The 19,197-nt window shown below is 41.0% G+C and overlaps 1 protein-coding gene across 1 annotated transcript in view; it reads right to left on the bottom strand.

Annotated features, from left to right (window-relative positions):
- Positions 1-4,134: 4,134 nt before the first annotated feature.
- The window catches only part of tbc1d9 (TBC1 domain family, member 9 (with GRAM domain)), a 31,586-nt gene continuing 16,523 nt past the window's right edge, over positions 4,135-19,197 (bottom strand). The window contains exons 6-21 of the mRNA XM_034086467.2: positions 17,682-17,889; positions 16,514-16,720; positions 16,250-16,414; positions 15,507-15,657; positions 13,662-13,876; positions 13,452-13,569; positions 12,718-13,003; positions 12,440-12,569; positions 12,006-12,104; positions 11,679-11,747; positions 11,206-11,446; positions 9,696-9,761; positions 9,237-9,317; positions 7,631-7,699; positions 6,652-6,755; positions 4,135-5,881 (exon numbers count right to left, since the gene is read on the bottom strand). Coding sequence (XP_033942358.1) covers positions 5,090-5,881; positions 6,652-6,755; positions 7,631-7,699; positions 9,237-9,317; positions 9,696-9,761; positions 11,206-11,446; positions 11,679-11,747; positions 12,006-12,104; positions 12,440-12,569; positions 12,718-13,003; positions 13,452-13,569; positions 13,662-13,876; positions 15,507-15,657; positions 16,250-16,414; positions 16,514-16,720; positions 17,682-17,889 — 3,001 coding nt within the window. The 3' untranslated portion in view covers positions 4,135-5,089. The remainder of the gene's footprint in view (positions 5,882-6,651; positions 6,756-7,630; positions 7,700-9,236; positions 9,318-9,695; positions 9,762-11,205; positions 11,447-11,678; positions 11,748-12,005; positions 12,105-12,439; positions 12,570-12,717; positions 13,004-13,451; positions 13,570-13,661; positions 13,877-15,506; positions 15,658-16,249; positions 16,415-16,513; positions 16,721-17,681; positions 17,890-19,197) is intronic.

Here is a 19,197-nt window from a genome sequence, read left to right as displayed (position 1 = left end):
TTTGAAAGTCATCACATAACGGCATTGTAATACACGGTTCGGCTGCATTAAATATTACATATCTGCCGTAGTTCTGTATTTATAGAGCCCTGATGAGAAGACAAACATGAGGAACTGAAAACGTGACGTGGATCATAAATATATCAGCCATTAAACAACATCTTACATTTATTTTCACACAATGCGTCTCCTTGCCGTATCAACACTAATTCGGCTCACTTTTATATTTGATCCAATTGGTAGATAGGCTGTATTTACACCATAAAGGTGCACAGATGATATAAAGAGACACCTGGTGGTTAAAGCATGTTATTGAATTTCATTATTTTTATTATTAGATATTAATAGGATCCCTATAAAGTATATTCATTACTCGTTATTCTCTACTAATAGTTAATTAAAGACTGTATGTAATGACTATTTTGCACATCCCGTTCAAGATTTCAAGATGTTCTAAGGTTTATTGACAGATCATATAGGCCTACACAACTGTGGTGTAGTTCTGCACTGAATGAAAAACTTGGGTCGCAGGTTCCTCAACAGTGCATTACAAGACATCTATCAATATGTGTGCATACCTCCAGCAATGTTAACTATGTTGAAGCACTTATTTTAACTGATATTATACATAATGTATTATACTCTTATGATGTATGCAGATATTTCATCTCCGGCCTTGTCAGGTATTGAACAATCAATAAATAAAGAACACAGAATTGTTAAATATAAAACACAGAATTTGTGTGATTATACTAAATGATTTTCAAATAAACACCACTGCATATTTAACTGTTACACATGCTGATGTAACGCAAATGTTCCAACTTGGGATCAATAAAGTATATCTTATCTTAAGCTGATCGATGGCTACTGCCATATTTGCAAAATGTGCCTCTGAACCTTGACAAGTGCATGTTTCAGGCTTATCAATTAATGTAATGTAATGTTATCAATTAACAACAGGAGGGGTCACAAACATAAGACCAGCTGTTAAATAAAGCTCTTCTGACCTTAGCTGGCATGTGGGTATATATATTAATACTGCCCATTATGGGCACCAGCAATTTTCACCCATTTATTAATTATATGTTTTAAATGTGAGTGTTTCCTTTCCCCTAAACCTCCAGGGATGTACACAGTTTAATACTGGCAACTTCTTATTATGGGAAATACGAAAACGTCTTTTAAAACTACAACTCCCAGTAGAGACGTGCCATAGAGAACATGTTGCGAAACAGAATAGCCAGCATGTGTAGTTCTGGGTACGGCGTGGGGGAGGGGGGGGACGCGGTGGACCCGTTCAAATCCAGTTTTGAACAGTCTGCCGTGGTTCCATCCCATTTCAAGTGCTGTTCGAGGCTCGGTAACCCTCGGAGCACACTCTCCAATCACAGAGCTTGAGGACTATCACGGGGTTTGTCAAACAGAGCACATGGTGTAGTCCAAACGATAGCTGGGGATTCTGGGTAGTGTAGTGTCTTCATTGCCTTTAAGGGCAGTTGACACAAACGAATGCCGTGCTTCCATGAGCGTCCATAGAAGCACATGAGAGGCTTCTCAATACTCAAATTTCCCCTCCTCGACTCCCCTCCTCGACTCCCCTCCTCGAGACTTAGTCCCGCCCACAGGAGATGCGAGCGGAGGACCGAGGAGGGGAACCGGGGAAAGAGGAGGGGAAGCAGCAGACGTTTAAAGAAATGAGAACTCCTTTCCTCTGAGCGGTCATATTAAAGCGACGTCCGTTCATTATTACGTGGCAACAGCTGCATCAGCTGTCGAGTGTTTTGTCATATTTTATAATCTCTGTTAGATCAGCTGAACATTGTTCCCCCACATATTTACCTTGAATTCATTGAGAGTGCGGTATAATGAGACAATAACAGGCTACAGATGCGGACACACACACAAATATATTTATATAAATATATGCAATTTAAAGTATGAGAGCACTCTCATAATAACGTAACACAATCAGAGACTGGATATATCCCCCCCCCCCCCCCCCTCTCTCTCTGGTCGCTGAAATGGGGAATTGAAATTACGGGCCAAAAGTTGTATTTGCAAGTATTAAAAGTAAGCAGAGGACACCAAACCAACTGAGACCTGTCTGTCCGCCGCATCTGCGCACACACTGTACCACACACACACCTACACACTGTACAGGACATACCTACACACTGTACCACACACACACACCTACACACTGTACAGGACATACCTACACACTGTACCACACACTGTACAGGACATACCTACACACTGTACCACACACACACACACACACACACACACACACACACACACACACACACACACACACACACACACACACACACACACACACACACACACACACACACACACACCTAAGCTCCTAAAGCATAATCAGGCTACAGCCGTTGTGTATTTTAGTATGTGAAGCACTAAATGTTCTTAGAAAAATATCGACTCTTTGTTTGTATATATCTACTAAACTAAAGCAAATAAAGAGAGTAGGTCTGTTATACTGAGTGATATTTATTTTACACACTGCTCTGCTTTCTGCAGGACCTCACAGCTGTTCTCACTGTAAACATCGCGTTGCGATGAGAGCAGTTTCTAAAATAATATCCAGGGGATGCATGCAGAGCTGTCATTGGCTGAGATAAGTCCGGCCGTGTGTCACGCCTCCACCGTTCCCGGAAATGCATCCGCGGAGGAGCCGTGGAGGAACCATCAGTGTATCCTCGGTTATAGCTCCTCCAGAGAGCCTCCTCGACGCTCGATCCTCGGTCCTCGGTGTGCATTTAGAGAAATGAGACGTCCTTCAAAATGGCGCGCTGAAATTCATTTCCGGGTCACTACCGGAGGACCGAGGAGTCGAGGAGGGGAAATTTGAGTATTGCGAAGCCTCTATGGACATCCCGGAAAGCTGAAAATGGACGCTAAGCCCCCCCCCCCCCCCTTGCGTTGAAAATGGACGCTAAGGCCCCCCCCCTTGCGTTGGAAAAAGCCGGCAGGGGACTTGACATAACGTCAACATAGGCCGACCTGGGAGTGAGGATGTGTTGGTTTGTATCCCGGTAGGTGAAGAGGGTCTCGTCATACAAAACCGGGTGATTTGCTACAGCGATAATTAGTTTCTCCTCCAACTTTTTTTGAAATATAGAAATGAACGGCGGGATATCTCTCCCAGTTTAGACGCGGTTTGATTGGCTACGGCTTGAGCTGTCAGATTTTCCGAAACGGGATTTGATTGGCTGGCCCTGGCTACTCCGGCGTAGACGGACCGCTATGCTACCCACAATTCAGTTCGGCGAAAAAGCGAGGCAACGTGACGTCACCCCATTCAAAGTGAATGGGCAGATTGAAGCTGTCGACGCTGTCGAGTGGACGGGCCGTGAAGGAAGGGGCGGATTCTTTTCGGCTGTGTACTTTCAAATTTTAGTGCACTCGAGCCGGTTTCTGAAATGTACCTACCCCACCTTTAATTGTAGCGTCCTTTTGCATGACGGTAGTAAAAAAACCAACAGGTCGTTGCTTTTGGCTCGCCATTTAGTTTCAGCTTTAGCCCCAGGTGTCAGTTACACTTGTAAATATGTGCCATTAAATATTTGACACGATAATTCAATGTATTTATCTCTGGAGTCATATTCTATGGGGAACACTCAGGTATTTTGTAAATGAATCTTCTTCTGCATGCACTGTGTATACCAACATATAAAAAGGAGGTCTCACCTGGTTGAGCTTGGGGAGATCCTTTGTGTTTTCCAGTTTAGATTTTGTCTCCTGGTTCCACAGTTTCAGGTAATGGAGTGTTCAGTTTCTTCACTGGGAGATGTACAACACATGTTTTATTTACCCTTAATTTGATTTAAAAAAGGCATGAAGGTGAACATTACACTTGTACATATGTGCCATTAAATAATTGAGCAGCAATTTGAGGTTTTATCAATATTAGGCTAAACGTGTTCAAATAAAAAACACATGATAATTAATGTATTTATCTCTGGAATCATATTTTATGGGTAAAACTCATGTCTAATGTAAATGAGTGATTGGTAGCATGAAGGCTCTTCCACTAGATGGCAGTACTGGTGTGTGTGCTGGGTCGTAACGTATCACTCTGATGAAGTCAATACAAGTCTCGAGGCGTTGAACTGTGCAGCATCGAATCATACCGTAACTTTAATAAGATGGAGTGATACTATGCATCATCATCCAGAGTAAAACCACCAGGACAATTACAAATAAAAACACATATTTACATAAAAACAGCAAAGTAAAAATGTACAGAGCACAAAGGTTAAAACAGGTTCTTTAAAAAAAGGCCTTAATATCTTAGTGGATCACATAAAGAAAGTGCAACTTTTTCATTCAACAGCTTTTTTTTGTGTCTAAAGACACACAGAATCCTTAAGTATCAGGTGTTAGTCATTTTCTTATGGTTTGATACTACCAATAAATAACCGGAGAAAACCCATCGAAGCAATTAATGGGAATATTATTTTAGGATGTCGTATATTGTGTGTGTGAAAAGACAATAGCTTCAATCAACAGCTCAAGTGAGACATTATTCATGAAAATTCAGTATATCGTTGAATTTTCACAGCTTCGTTTAGCATTTTACCATATAGTCATTTGAAGAGAAACAAAACATCGTTTCATGATTTACAGCAAATGTAAAGTAATGCAGCGACAGTTTGACCAGATATAATGTGAGGGTGATCGTATGTAGACTATCAATATCCCAGTTTAGCACTGTACTGTTTCTGTGGACATGTACATCTACGTAGAGTAAGAGTACTAGAGTAACTAGAGATTACAATATCAACACTTATGCATAATGTCTTATAAAGTACAGCTACTACATAGACACCGATTTCATTTGAGCAAATCTTAATATTAATGTCTCATCGCTCTCCGCTGGACAGAATCTAGTGATTGTTATAATAAAAGTCTTTCACATCTCGTATAATACATCGCTAAGAGACAGTTCTTCACATTCATTCAACTATCATACACTGACCTTCATTGTCCTCTGAAACTCACAGAGACTTTTTATACACAATGACCATGTTTCCCTTTTAAAAAGTCGGTGTGTGGAATCTCAGCCAGATAGCGAGATATCATAGTCACTTGAAGACAGCGAGCGCCCCACTTTACGCACATTTTTGGCGTTAGTTATACGAGCCGCCACCTCCACCGGCTTCTCGAAATAAATCACCAGGGCCTGCTCAGTGAGAAGAGAGGCCAGGAACTGCTCAAACGTGATGGTCCAGTCTTTATCGATGCTGGTGCTGTGAGGCATCCCTCTGTCGTAGGGCCCCCCGCTGTGAGGAGCGCTCCCCCTCTCCCCCCCGGGGTCGCTGCGCACCAGCACCGTGTCGTCTGCTATGTCCTCGCACTGCAGCTTCTCGTCCAGCTCGTGGGAGCCCGCGCTCAGCACCGAGTACGACGACATTGAGGTGTCATCTTTGGTCTCGTCATCAGAGATCAGCATGGCGGAGGAAGTGCCCGTGTCTTTGGGGGACGAGTCCTCCAGCTTGATGTCTTGCATTGGAGGCAGCTGCTCACTCCCTTCCTCCTGCTTCCCATCCTCACAGGGGCTTTGCTTGCTCTCTACACCTTCAGGGGTAAAATCATCATCCTGGACTCGCTGCCGGAACTCAGGCTCGGCCTCTTGGTTTGTTTTGGGCTCTGTGGTGTCTCTGGTACACACATCTGGCTCTGGTTTACCCTCCATGTTGTGATCCTTCCTGCCAGGAGAGAACAGCTTCCCTACCTCTCCCATCTCCAGCAGCAGGCTGGTGACGGTGGCGGTGGCGTGATACAGCTCCTGCTCCGCAGCGTCCTCACTGAACATGCTGTAAAGGGTCTTGCACAGCTCGATAAACTGGCTCTGGAGGAAATAAAACACAAGAGGTCAGTTTTAACAAGTGTTAGCAACTTTCTTCTGCATGTACTGTCTATGCCAGTGGTTCCCAAATATGATATTTAGACTTTTTTTAAAAAAAAAAATGTTATTTTTACATATAATTGTAACGCAATACATGATTGTCACTAAAAGCCTCGTCTCTACATTACAATATAATATAAAAAATAATTAATTAATTTGAATAACAATTCAAGTTAGTAGCTATTAACGGCATAAAAAGACAGAAATGTATAATTCTTTCTTTAATAGAAATATTTCTTCTGCGCGTAAAGTGTCCAAACCGGGCTTTTCTGGATAAGCACATTTTTAAAACAGTCATTGTCCATGCCGGTTTCAGTTGGATTATTTGTCAGTTGCTCCGATCAGATCGGTCTCCTCCATTTTGTAGATTATTTACGACTTTTGAATCCACGTAAACACATCGGCAAAATCCGGCTTACTTTGAGCACGTGTTTTAAACAGTTTAATCCCTTTGTGAATTGTTTCCACTTCCGCCGTCCTTTAATTTCTTCATACAGCGGGCATACAAATAAATTAATCCCGAGACCAATAACCATCAAAGTCACTCCATAGTGCTCCTTAATTACGCTTTCATTGTCCTTTAACAAAATACACCATTCATCCAGTTTGTGACAGTAGTTGTAGCATTTTTGAGACTTTTAAACTGTTAACCCCCGTGTGTGTGTGTGTGTGTGTGTGTGTGTGTGTGTGTGTGTGTGTGTGTGAGGTCTCACCTGATTCAGCTTGGGGAGATCCTTTGTGTTTTCCAGTTTAGATTTTGTCTCCTGGTTCCACAGTTTCAGGTAATTGCGGCATTCAGGAGTTTTCAGTTTCTTCACTGGGAGATGAAGGCAAGGCAAGGCAAGTTTATTTATATAGCACTTTTCAACACAAGGCAATTCAAAGTGATTTACAAAAAATGAAAGACATTAAGAAAATGGCATTTAAAATCAGTCATTAAAAAGAAAAGATAATAAAAGAATTTAAAGAAAAAATTAAAAGAAATTAAAAGAAAACATACATGGATAAAAGTTACAGTGCAGTCTAAGATATGAATAGTTCAATTAAAAGCAGCGACAAAAAGAAAAGTCTTCAGCCTGGATTTAAAAGTAGTCAGAGTTGCAGCGGACCTGCAGGTTTCTGGGAGTTTGTTCCAGATATTTGGAGCATAATAACTGAACGCTGCTTCTCCGTGTTTAGTTCTGACTCTGGGGACAGAAAGCTGACCAGTCCCTGAAGACCCGAGAGATCTGGATGGTTCATAGTTTAGCAGGAGGTCAGAAATGTATTTTGGGCCCAAACCATTCAGTGATTGAACACAAAAATGTTTTATTTACTCTTAAAATTTGATTTAAAAAAAAGCATGAAAGTGCAACTAATGCCAGCTGGTTTCTGTCTCAGGATTACAGAACTGGCTATTTAATGTGTAGAACTTAACCAAATACCTAATGTTGTTCTCACCCTGGATGCATACCTTCATCCACATATTTATTTCAAAATTCTGGAAGAAAGAGTTTTCATTTTCCATTGAATTGCTGACTTTATGAATAATTTTTAGTCCATGAAAACCACACCCATATTTTGAACCAATCACATTTAGCCTCAAAACAGTTAAGTTAAAACGTGCATGGTTTTCCATTTGATTATAACTAATGATCAGTTTAGACAAACAGGATTATGTAGTGTGTTTCATATTACTTTCATATTACTCACCTTTTTCAGTCTTAAATGTCACTCTGACAAAACCATCATCCTTCTCCCTGCTGCTCTTTGAGTCGTGACCTGAAGAGAGCAAACATCAACATTTGCTTAATCAAAATAGTTAAAGTTGAAAATGACCAAAATAACTACATTCAACAACTCAAAACGTAAATAATTAAATTACTGAACAAAGATTAGTGTTCATACCCGAGTTTGTTAATCATTTTATAAAAGTATTTAAAATATGAAATTCATAACACCCTTTAAATTCCTTTTCAAAACTCAGTTAAACATTTTTGTTTTGCTTTTGTTCAAATCATTGTTTTTGTCAACATGCAAGTTCCTCATACTGACTCTCGATCAGATTATCCAATTCCAATAACTAGACTTTTAGTGACCATCTTTTAGCAGTATTATCTATATTTTTAAAACAAGCCCATTGTTTTACACATGTTCTTGCTTCCAATCTACATACAGCAGGTTTTTAACCACACAGCTTGCAGAAGGTTGACTTTTCTACCGACAGGACTTGCTGGTTTATTGAGAGACAATAGGTGAACTCACTGCCAGAGTGGTACAGTAGGACCATTGAAGAAATTATAAGGTTGGAACTGGATTTAAAGAGACACTATATATTGTACTCGAGGTTTTCATTTGTCATTTGATTTCATTGATGGTACAATTGTGTTTTTCATTGATATATTTGACCTGTGAAAAGGGAATAGAAAAAGAGTTAACTCGGGATATTGAAGAGATTAAAATAGGAAAAACCTATAAATAATACTTAGTAGACCGGTCTAAAATCAAATGGGCTATTTTATTGTGTTCATCCTGTATGGATTTACTAAGTCACAGAAATCAGAAAACAAGGGAAAGGTGAAATACTTACCTCTGATTATACTGCAGAAAATATTCATTGTTTATGTTTAATGTTTTGTTTATTTCGTCAGTAAATTGCCGGCTGTTCTATCAAACCACCTGGTCTCTGGTCTAATTACTTGCCTGTCTACCCACTACCCAGAATCCTTCTAGTCAGATAGCATAGCCCAAGATAAGAAGTGTTACAAATTGGCGACAATTCAACAATTCAACATCAGCGCCTTCTGAAAGCTGGATTGTCCAAACAGCAGCTTTCAGATCAGTGTTTGAGGCGGTTTCTCCCCCGTGGTGCGTGTGGTTTCGAGATCAATCCAACCACCCGTTCCCCAGTTAATCATATGACATGCCCATGGCCACAAACACACATTTCACTCGTGCAAATATCACAATGGCAGTCTCATGTCTTCAATCGCAACATCGTCAGGAGTAACCACACAACAGATGACTTGGGGGAAATCTCGGATTGCTAAATAAATGAAATGATTATTTGTAAATGCATGAAGGGTATATTTACTATGGACTTTGGTTTAAATGGTATTTTGTTGTTCCATTTATTGCTTTAGTCATTTCCCTATCTTCTCAGTGAGCAATTAATTTATTCACCTGTACTTTTATTTTTACGTTATAAGGTTTGACATTTTGTTTGTATTGATAATGCTTAACATTATATGATTGAAGTTCACATGCTTTTAGTGCTTATGTAAAGGATGCAAAAAGAAAGTAGATTTTAGGTTCCTACCGATGGATGTTTCTGGAGCGATGTCTTCAAAGAAGTACTGAGTCGCCTCAAACGCAGAGTCGGGCTCCTCACGAGGGATTTCTGGGAGAAAATGATCATTTTAATTGCTAAACCTTTTGTTAACCACTCTGTCATTTTATACCAACTTAGATTAAATTAAAACCATAGTTCCTCTTCAATCATTCCTATACAATTGTATTTTAAAATGACGTGATCTTAAGATTGTCAAAACTAAAAAAGTCATTCAGTCGAGGACATCAAACAATTTAAAAAGTGTTTCTTTCTGTCGGCTTTCTTATTTTAAAAAGCATGCATACAAAACTAATCCTGAGAAATGAGTTGCCCTGTTAAGTGAGAAAAAGAGCATTTTTCTTTATCAACATTTTTCAAGCAGACCCTCTTTAGCTAATAATTCTGCTCCACTGAAATTAGATCTGTAGTGTTCGATGCAAAACTCACCAGGAATGACGTGCAGCTTGTAGAGGAGCTTCAGCTTCTCGGTGAGCTCCCCGTAACACAAGATGCCTAAAATCACAACAACACGCGTTAGAGAGCAGACACCTGAACTACCGTACTGTTCGGACTATAAACCGCGACTTTCCTCCCCATTTTTTTGTACAGCTAACGGCCACTAGGGAACCTCCTAAATCTATGGATTTTACAGGTAAAATTAACCACCTTTAACTCTATGGGCTCTATGACCGGTCCGCGCCCGCCACCTTTAAGCGCCAGCAGAAAAAGCTGGAAAAGAGTGAGACAGGTAGTGCGCCAAAGTAAAAGTGGAACCGAGAGACAGAACGAGAGCAAGACAGACGGACAATTTAGCTGCTGCGGCTTATATGCAGGTGCGCTTTATAGTCCGAAAAGTACGGTACTTTCATATCCGACACATCAGCGTGTGCAATGCTACCTTATATTAAAATCATCACTATGACTTTCAACACATGCGCTGTGTTACAAATCACTACTTCAAAATAATATTTACACTAAAGACCTCATTCTACATACCCAGAACTACTTTACAATAAAATGTTGAACATTTAGCCAAAAGTACGCATGATAAAGAGTTGTAAAGTAAAAACAGATTTCTTTGTTGATAGAATCAATTACTTCCGGGAGGTTTGCTTTTTCCATGCTGAACCTTTAGTCTTCATATTAATGTACACAAGTTAGAAAAAAACCAAGGCATCATAAAAAGTAATAGTGTTACCATACAAAATGTCATAGTAAAGTATGTTTTACAAAAAAGTACGTCATGAAAAAGTCAGAATATAGCCATAAATAATATCATAAGATTGTAGACAATTGTTATACATTAATTTTATTTTAGTATGCCATGATCAACATTTATTTATATAGCACATTTATAAACGAATTTTTGGTGGAACCAAAGTGCTGTACATATAATAAAAATAGCCTACAGTAGAAACACTTTACAGAAAATACAACAGCACAGATTGTTCAGAATATCAGTATGAGAAAAACGGCACCCTCTGTCCTTAGACCCTCTGTCCTTAGACCCTCTGTCCTTAGACCCTCTGTCCTTAGACCCTCACATCGTACAAGGAAAAACTTCCAGAGAAAACCCACAGTTTAAGGGGAAAAAATGGGAGAAACCTCAGGGAGAGCAACAGAGGAGGGATCCCTCTCGCAGGACGGACAGACGTGCAATAGATGCCGTGTGTAAATCAAAGAGATAATACATTTGACAGCATATAGACCGAATGTTAGGAAATGCATGTGTCTGTTATAAGAGGATGAATCCACGAAGATGTCAACAACATGATGGAAGTTATGATGGGTAATAAAAAAAAAGACCACACAAAATGTCAGAGGATAGTATGACAAAATAATTCGTAGTATAGTATGTTATGATAAAGCCATGATAAAAGTAATAGTATAGCCTGTCTGAACAAAATGTCAGAGGATAGTATTTCAATGTAATCAGGCACAATCTCGCTGTACTTACCCAGGCCGCTGATGAACTCCCGGAAGTTGATGAGTGCGTCTCCGTTCTGGTCGAGCAGGCGGAAGAAGCGCAGGGCCAAGGGGTCGGAGTGCGCCCCGTTGGCCCAGGGGAACAGCAGGTTGAACAGCCCCCTGAACTGCTCCACGTCCATGCGGTACTGCTCCAGGTACGGCAGGCTGGGGTCGTGGCGCTCCGTGGGGTTGCTGCTGCCGCCCCAGTAACAGCTGGTCAGGTGCTCCGCCTGGAGAGAGGAAAAGCAAGTGAGGACTCTGAAATGTTAGGAGAAAATAAAACAAACTGGGGAAGTGCCTTTTATCTACAATGCTCACTCACTGTTGAACAAATATGATGTAATTTCAGTAGACCAGGACAGCTGAAACACTTTTTTCACTTAGCTTTTAATTAGCAATATCCGCCTACTACGTCTTAATCCTCAATTGCTTTATTAGACGAGTATGTAAGCGGTCACTCACCTTAAAGAGCACATATAGCTCCTCCAGCTCATCAATGCTGAAGGCAGTCTCTGTTACAATGGTCCTGACCTGAAACACAATGTAATGACATTAAGTATGAATAGTAGAGCGGGCGTGAAGAGAGCAGAGAATCTAATTATAACAAGAATGTCGTTTATTAGGTTTCAAAACACAAATCTAATTTAGCCGGCAGAACTTAGAGAATTTTTAGTTGCCCATCTGCACACACGGTTAAGCAGGAACATTGTAGCAAATAAACCTCCTACACTTTTACAGACATTTGTCCAGATCCATTCAAAACAAGAGGACCAGTCGGTGGGTTCTTACCACGTTGCGTTTAGTTGTGTCTTCAATGGTTTGGATGACCCTCAGTCTCTGTTTGAAACGCATCTGTTCAATCACATCTGCACGGATTGAACCGAAGTTCTGACACAAAGAAAGACAAATAGGTAAACCAGGTGTGGCATTATTCAAAGTTGTCACAGTGAAAGGACAGCTGGGGACACGTTGGTGATTGTGAGGAGACATCTGGGAAACTTTTGAAAATGTATGTAAACTTAGGTTAAACTCGTATAGACTGAAAGCATACTGCATGATATGCTTCCCTGAAAGAACATTATATTAGGAAGCACTTAATGTAAGAAATGTCAGATTTGTACCATTTCCCTGCACGTCTGTAGACAGAGCACAGTGGAGGACACAGTTTTCCACACACACACACCACCATCATCATCATCATCATCATCATCATGCTTAAATACCTCGTAGGAGCTGCGGACCAGTTTGAAGATGTCGACATCTGGATGTGGTTCTCCATTGTCTGTCAGTAGAGAGTGCAGGTGGGGGATGGGAGGGAGGGTGCTGTCCTTATTGGTCACACTGTCCAAGTATCTACAATAGATTTACCAACATTAATATCATCTTTAAGGCTTATGTGGTGAAATAAAAGATAAACAGTGGAATTGTAGGGTTTGAGAGAATTGAGGATATTGTTAAATACTAGAAAACTGTTTTTTTTGTAATCTTTGTCTCTCCTCACCTGCCGAGAACAGTCATGGCCTCTCCATCGTCCTTGCAGCTGAGCAGCTGGTGGATGTTGGCGTGCAGCACGGAGAGCGCCAGCTGAAAGATGACCTTGATGCCGTCGTAGAAGAAGCAGTCCACCACCACCACGGCGCTCTCAAACGGCATAACGGACAGGAAGAGGGTGAGGAACCAGGAGAGAGAGATGGTGGAGATGACCCCGAGGTCCTGCATGCAGTCGTACAGCTGAGGGACGTACTCACGGGCCAGCTCCTCGAACACCCCCTGATCCACCAGGGCTCCTGGGGACACATGGTCAGGAAAAAGGCGTTTATTTAGTTAAAGTATAAAAAAGAACAAATTAAATGGGCCGAGAGCTTTGTTAACTTCTGTGCAAAATTATAGACCATCTGTTGAGTCTAGAAACTTCAAAATCTGCCACCCACCTATATCACCGTAAATGCACATTTGCTATTCAAAATGGAAAGTTTAAAATGCATAGAAGCAGCAAATAAGGTATAGCAATTGAGATAATATATACACACATACATACATACATACATACATACATACAGGGGCCTTTTATACACAATAATCATTAGTATAGTCTCATTCTGTCATGTTTAAGAAATACTGTACACACATTTACAATTGAATTATCTTCATAATTAGGAGAACAGAGGACAAACAGTGGATGTTAAATAAATAATAAACAGTTTAACACTTTAAAATACACAAGTACACACTGACCTACAACCCTGGTGTTGTAGTAGTCGGGCAGCATCCTCTCACAGAGCGCCACCAGCAGCCAGAAAGCCTCCTCTTCTTTGGCGTAGAGCAGCAGCACAGAGGTCACAATATTCATAGCCTGTGGAGTCGAAGGAGAGAAGAATATAGATTAAATTACAGTCAAGGGCCGAAAGTCTCCTGTATGTCAAAATCTAAAACGGGCGTGTGTACCTGACAGTATCCGATGTTGGGGTTTCTGAAAGCGTAGGCCGTGAGGACCCTGCGCAGCGCGGCGATGCCCATCTCGTTCTGAAAGGCCGGGTGTTCGGGCAGCGAGCGGTGCAGGTCCCTCTCGATCTCCTCTGTCGCCAGGTTGTATTTCCCCATCGACTTCTCCACCAGGTCTTCGTAGTATCCGGGGTGGGTGGCCATCTCGTTGATCGTCCCTATAAAGAAAAACACAGGAGATTTAATTATCAGTCAGTCATTCAGATCTTTTCCAGGAAGTTCAACAGATATGCCAAGTTGGTAACATTTAAGGCCGTCAGAAAATATTTGGATAAGATGTGAGTCTTCGTGTTATCTTTGGTTTTTGATGTCTCAATGTTGGAAGTAAGTGTTTTTCACAACGAGTAGTAATTTAAAAAAAAAACTAAAATACCATATCAATATATACATCTACCATTTCCAAGTGAAGCATTACAAACTAAGAGTAAACACAAGTTATAATTAAATTCAAATCAGAGAAAACATCAACAGTCAGTTAGTAAAGCATAGTATGCCATGGTAAAAGCTATTGTATAGTATGTCATAAAATATGTTATGCAATTAAAAAAATCATTTCGGCAAGAACGCAATTATGCACCTACACCTATCATGCACTTGACTCCACCTAAATGTCAGCTGCGGCCGATGAACAGTGACCTATGGAGGAGCGTGTCACAGCTAAAGTGGACTGAGGGAATATGTTCGTGCTGCAACACCAAGGTGCTGGTAGTTGGTATTTAGATGCAGATCTGACGCTGTTAGCTGTACTTTAACTTTAAAGTAATCCTAGAGGACGTCTCTTCACATTAGTCATTGTTCCAGCAGGCTTCTCTCAGTTATCAACATCCCTCAGGTAAGCTGCTCAGAAGCTCACCAAACTGGTTTTACACACGCAAATTAAGTTAACTAGCTTCTCTTTTATTAGTTTAGTATAAACAAAACTAATTTCAAAAGATGGAAGTAAGGTTAACTAAGGTCATCATAATGCAGCTATGACAACAGCCAGGTGAGCAACAAGTGAGTCACTGGAGAGAGAGGAGCTCTGTTCAGGTGAGGAAGAGTAGCTGCTGCATGACTCTGCCTGTACTCCGGTATGTGTGAGGTTGAACACCTGAATGACCAACCTGTTGTGGAATGACAGCTACAGGTCCTCCGTAGAGTCTGCAGAGGTGTAATCTTCAATGGCTTTGGTTTAAATGCTGTGTTCAAGCACTCATGTAAAACAAATACCTGCATCTTTATGAATGAAGCCGTTCCTGTTCCAAAAACATTTTCCTCCTTTTTTTTTGTCTATATATTTTTTCTATTCTACACTAAAAGCAGCTGGAACATAAACCTGATGCCTCCCGGGATGAATAAAGTAGATTTGATTCTGATTTAAAACAAAAACAATCTGAGAAAGAATAAATAAAGAATAAATATTTGCTTGTCTTTTTAAATATTTCTTTTATTTTTAGATCCGGCCGAAGGCACCGTCTTGGCTAGAGCCGGCACTAAGTGTTGGAAAAATTAAAACATTCTTGAATAACCCAATATTTATTTTGAAACTGTGAAATAAATACAGTGGAAAACTAATCGTCACTATGCAACACAGGCATAGCCGTAGTATCAATATCTCACATTTTAATATTAGTAATGGTTTCTTACACAGCGTAATTGTGTCTATGGATAGGTGATAGATATGCTCCATGTTATGATCAGGTGTGAGCATGTAGTATGCAGGGTGTGGTCTCCTCAGGTGCTGTGTATGAATCATTGTACAGCTTTCTGTATACACACTGTGTGTGTTGTGTTTCTCTGCATGCTCACCAGAGAAGAGCAGCCAGAGCTCTCCTCTCATGCTCTCAGGAATCCCCTTGAGGACCAGCTCCTTGGTCTTCTCCGTGCGGTACATGCACACTCCCTGCCCGTACTCTGTGAAGTGGTTCTTCCACGCCTGCTCCTTCAGGAACTCCTTCGCCTGCAAAGAGGGAAACAGCCTTATTAAGATGCAGTAGCAAAATAAGTAAACATCTGTAAACAGTATGTATTATAATATAAGAATAGTAAGATAGCTTTTTTGCACACGTCCACAAAAAAAAGAATAGTGTTATATTGAATAATGCAGATTCACAGTGCCAGTGAATTTAGCTAAAGGAAAGTTATGACTTTATTCATACATAGTCTTACAAGAACAATATTCTTGCGATGTTAATTTGAGCTGCAATCCTCCATGCAGCTTAAAATATGTGCAGTATAATAATGGCAATTATGGAAAGACAAGTCATGCATTCACTAGTCATGCATTCACTAGTCTCCAAATAGCTTTTAATGGGAGCAGATACATTCAGAGTGTCATTAACACCGTCTTTGGACACTATTAATAGTTCTACAACCATTAAGAGAAAATGAAGTAAACATGGATATTAAATCTCACAGAAAAGTTCAAAGACTACGGGCTCCAGAAACAAGTCTTGGGCGTCGGTGGGAAAATAAAACAACATATTAAATAATTACTGAAGGCATCCGTTGTCGTGCCTTTAACTATACTTGACGGAGTGCTTTTAACTCACCAGCTTGGGGTTGAACTCCTCAGGTGAGCGGCGGCGGTACATGGTCATGAGAGCTTGAGTGGCTGTGGGCACGCTGCTGTCGTTCAGGTTGAACGTGCGCTCGCCTTCTGAGCTCACACTGTTCTGCGGGCTGCTGGAGAGGAGGGACCCATGCTGGGAGTAAACCTGGGGGGGGGGCGGACATCATGTTTAACGGTTGGAGCTTTGAATGGACACAGTCCCCACCACATTTTAAACGAGGTCTGAAAAACTGAATTGTTGTACCTCGTCATCGGAGCTGGTCAGGCTTCCGGTGAGCTCTCTCTCCAGGTAGATCTTGGAGGTGGTCTGCTGCAGGAAGTCAGAAATCCTCTGGACCAGGAAGTCCCGGTCCTTCAGATTAGCAAACAGGAATGTCATTCTGTTCTTGGTGCTGATGGAGAGCGGGCTGGGCAGCACGTTGGAGCTGTCTGCCTTCTCCACGATGGTCACCTGGAGGAACATTCACAATCTCAGTTAACACAGACGCATCCATGAAATATGTCAGAAACAGGTGCTCTCATTTTGTAAACATATTTTTGATGACTAAATCTAGACCACTTGTAAAAAAACACGTCATAATTAAGGAGTACTCAACCCCTTCAACGATCATCTGTATATCACACGTCACTTGTTAGACGCTTTTACCCAAAGCAACTTACAAACAAACAATACTGTCTGCAATCCCCACAGGAGCAATTTGGGTGTTGCCTAGAGACATGACGACATGCTGACTGCAGCGGGGATTGAACCAGGGCTCCTCTGATCCGACCTCGTACATCAACTACTCTCCCTGTGTAACCTTGGTATTTATTTTAACACATTGCATACTGCACAAGTTGCATGACAGTTTGTTACCAGATGTTTTAATATATATTATTGTTGTTGTTGTTGAAAGAAGCACCCATTTACTTCAATTCATCAAGAATACTGTCATTTTTTAATTCTTTGTTCATCATGGAGGCATGCAATACGAATTGAGTTTCCTTCAAGAATTCACCACTGATTGATACGCAAATGGTCAATTAGGGGTTGAGTATTCCTTTAAGTGTTTACTGACATCTGTTCAGATTTACCAATCATTTAATTGTAAAGACTGGCACACTTACAATAGCAAGTATTTATTTTATTTATTTCTTTTTATTGTCATTACACAGTAGGCCTACTTACTATGTAACAAAATGGTTTCTCTGCATTTGACCCATCCTAGTGTTAGCAGTCATAATTCCCTACAAGACAACATTTCTAAACACATTCACATGTCATCTTAGCGGTTTACTTCTGACGACTGCTTTTTTATTGAGGTGCTGAAAAAAACCATTATCTTTGCCAGTTAATGTCACGGTTATTATTCCATCTCCCACAATGCAAGCTGTCCATAAAACCCACTGAGAAGTCAGACAGAAGCACTCGCCTCTCGTAGGGGAATGATGAGGCTGCACAGCGTCTCCTCCTTGCTGGTGAAGCAGATGTAGTTGGTGGAAACGAACATCTGTCCCAGGATGTGCATCTTGTTGAAGGGCGTCCACAGGGTGCAGTCTGTGTGTCCGTCCAGCTTCTCGTCTTTGGGCAGGCGGAAGAGCGCTCGGTAACGCTCACTCTTCGCCCTCGCATCCAAATCCCTGCAGGATGGAACATTCAGAGTCATACTGTATGAGCAGACAGATTTGTGTTTATGTAAAATATAACCGTGTTGGGAAAATACTGAATGTTCCTTCTCTATCAGAGCAGCACGTGATAAGAGAGGCCCTACGTCGCTGTGTGCGTAGCCGGATGTATGACTGCATGGATGACGCTGATGAGACACTGTGTTGAAGTTATGATAGCTATGTTCCAAAGAGTGGCCTGATGACGCAGAGATAGACATCTGACTGTCATGTTTATTGCTTATGCAGGCCTTAGCTAATCTTAACTAATGTCAGAATACTGCTTTGAACTGGTATTCTTCCATCTTGTTGACTGTAACACCCTCTCTTATATATAAACATATCAAGGACTCTACTAAAGTTACTCTTTTGTCCCATGCAACCTCGTGTGTGTGATGACTACTTCCATTCTTGCAAGGATAACGGCCCGTCCACACTACAGCGTCGACAGCTTCAATCTGCCCATTCACTTTCAATGGGGTGACGTCACCTCGCTTTTTCGCCGAACTGAATTGTGGGTAGCATAGCGGTCCGTCTCCGCCGTCTCCGGTGTCAGAAGTTGAACAATGTTCAACTTCAGCGCCAGCCAATCAAATCCCGTTTCGGAAAATCTGACAGCTCAAGCCGTAGCCAATCAAACCGCGTCTAAGCTGGGAGAGATATTTCTATATTTTCATTTCATTTCCGTTCATTTCTATATTTCAAAAAAAGATGGAGGAGAAACTAACTATCGCCGTAGCAAATCACCCGGTTTTGTATGACCAGACCCTCTTCACCTACCGGGATACACACCGGAGGAACCAGGCATGGAGGGAGGTGGCAGAGACAGTGGGGGAAACTGGTAGGTTTTCGCCTGTTTGGGGAGTTTATATATATATATATATATATATATATATATATATATATATATATATATATATATATATATATATATATATATATATATTGCTCGGGGGTTTTTTTTTATATTGCTCGGGGTTTTTTGCCTTGTATGTCGGGGGTGGGAGATTCATGTGATTGGTTGTTGGTCGCGTTGCTTGAATAAAATCCCCAAGCTACAGACACGCCCAGCTCCAAGCTTTTTTTGAAGCTGTAGTCCCGACGCTCCGTAATGGAGACATGTATCCTGATTATTGAAGATCAAGCCAGTGACATTCTTCTAACAAACAGCATGGGTTGAACCTGAATAATCTTTGCATTAACATGGTTCTAACAACTATTAGCAATGTTACTCAAGTAAAAAATTGCAATACATAGAAATCCAAAAAAGTCCCATATTCAATT

This window comes from Pseudochaenichthys georgianus, chromosome 1 (genome assembly GCF_902827115.2).
Source record: "Pseudochaenichthys georgianus chromosome 1, fPseGeo1.2, whole genome shotgun sequence".
NCBI lineage: Eukaryota > Metazoa > Chordata > Actinopteri > Perciformes > Channichthyidae > Pseudochaenichthys > Pseudochaenichthys georgianus.
This window is presented reverse-complemented; position numbering and strand designations above follow the sequence as displayed.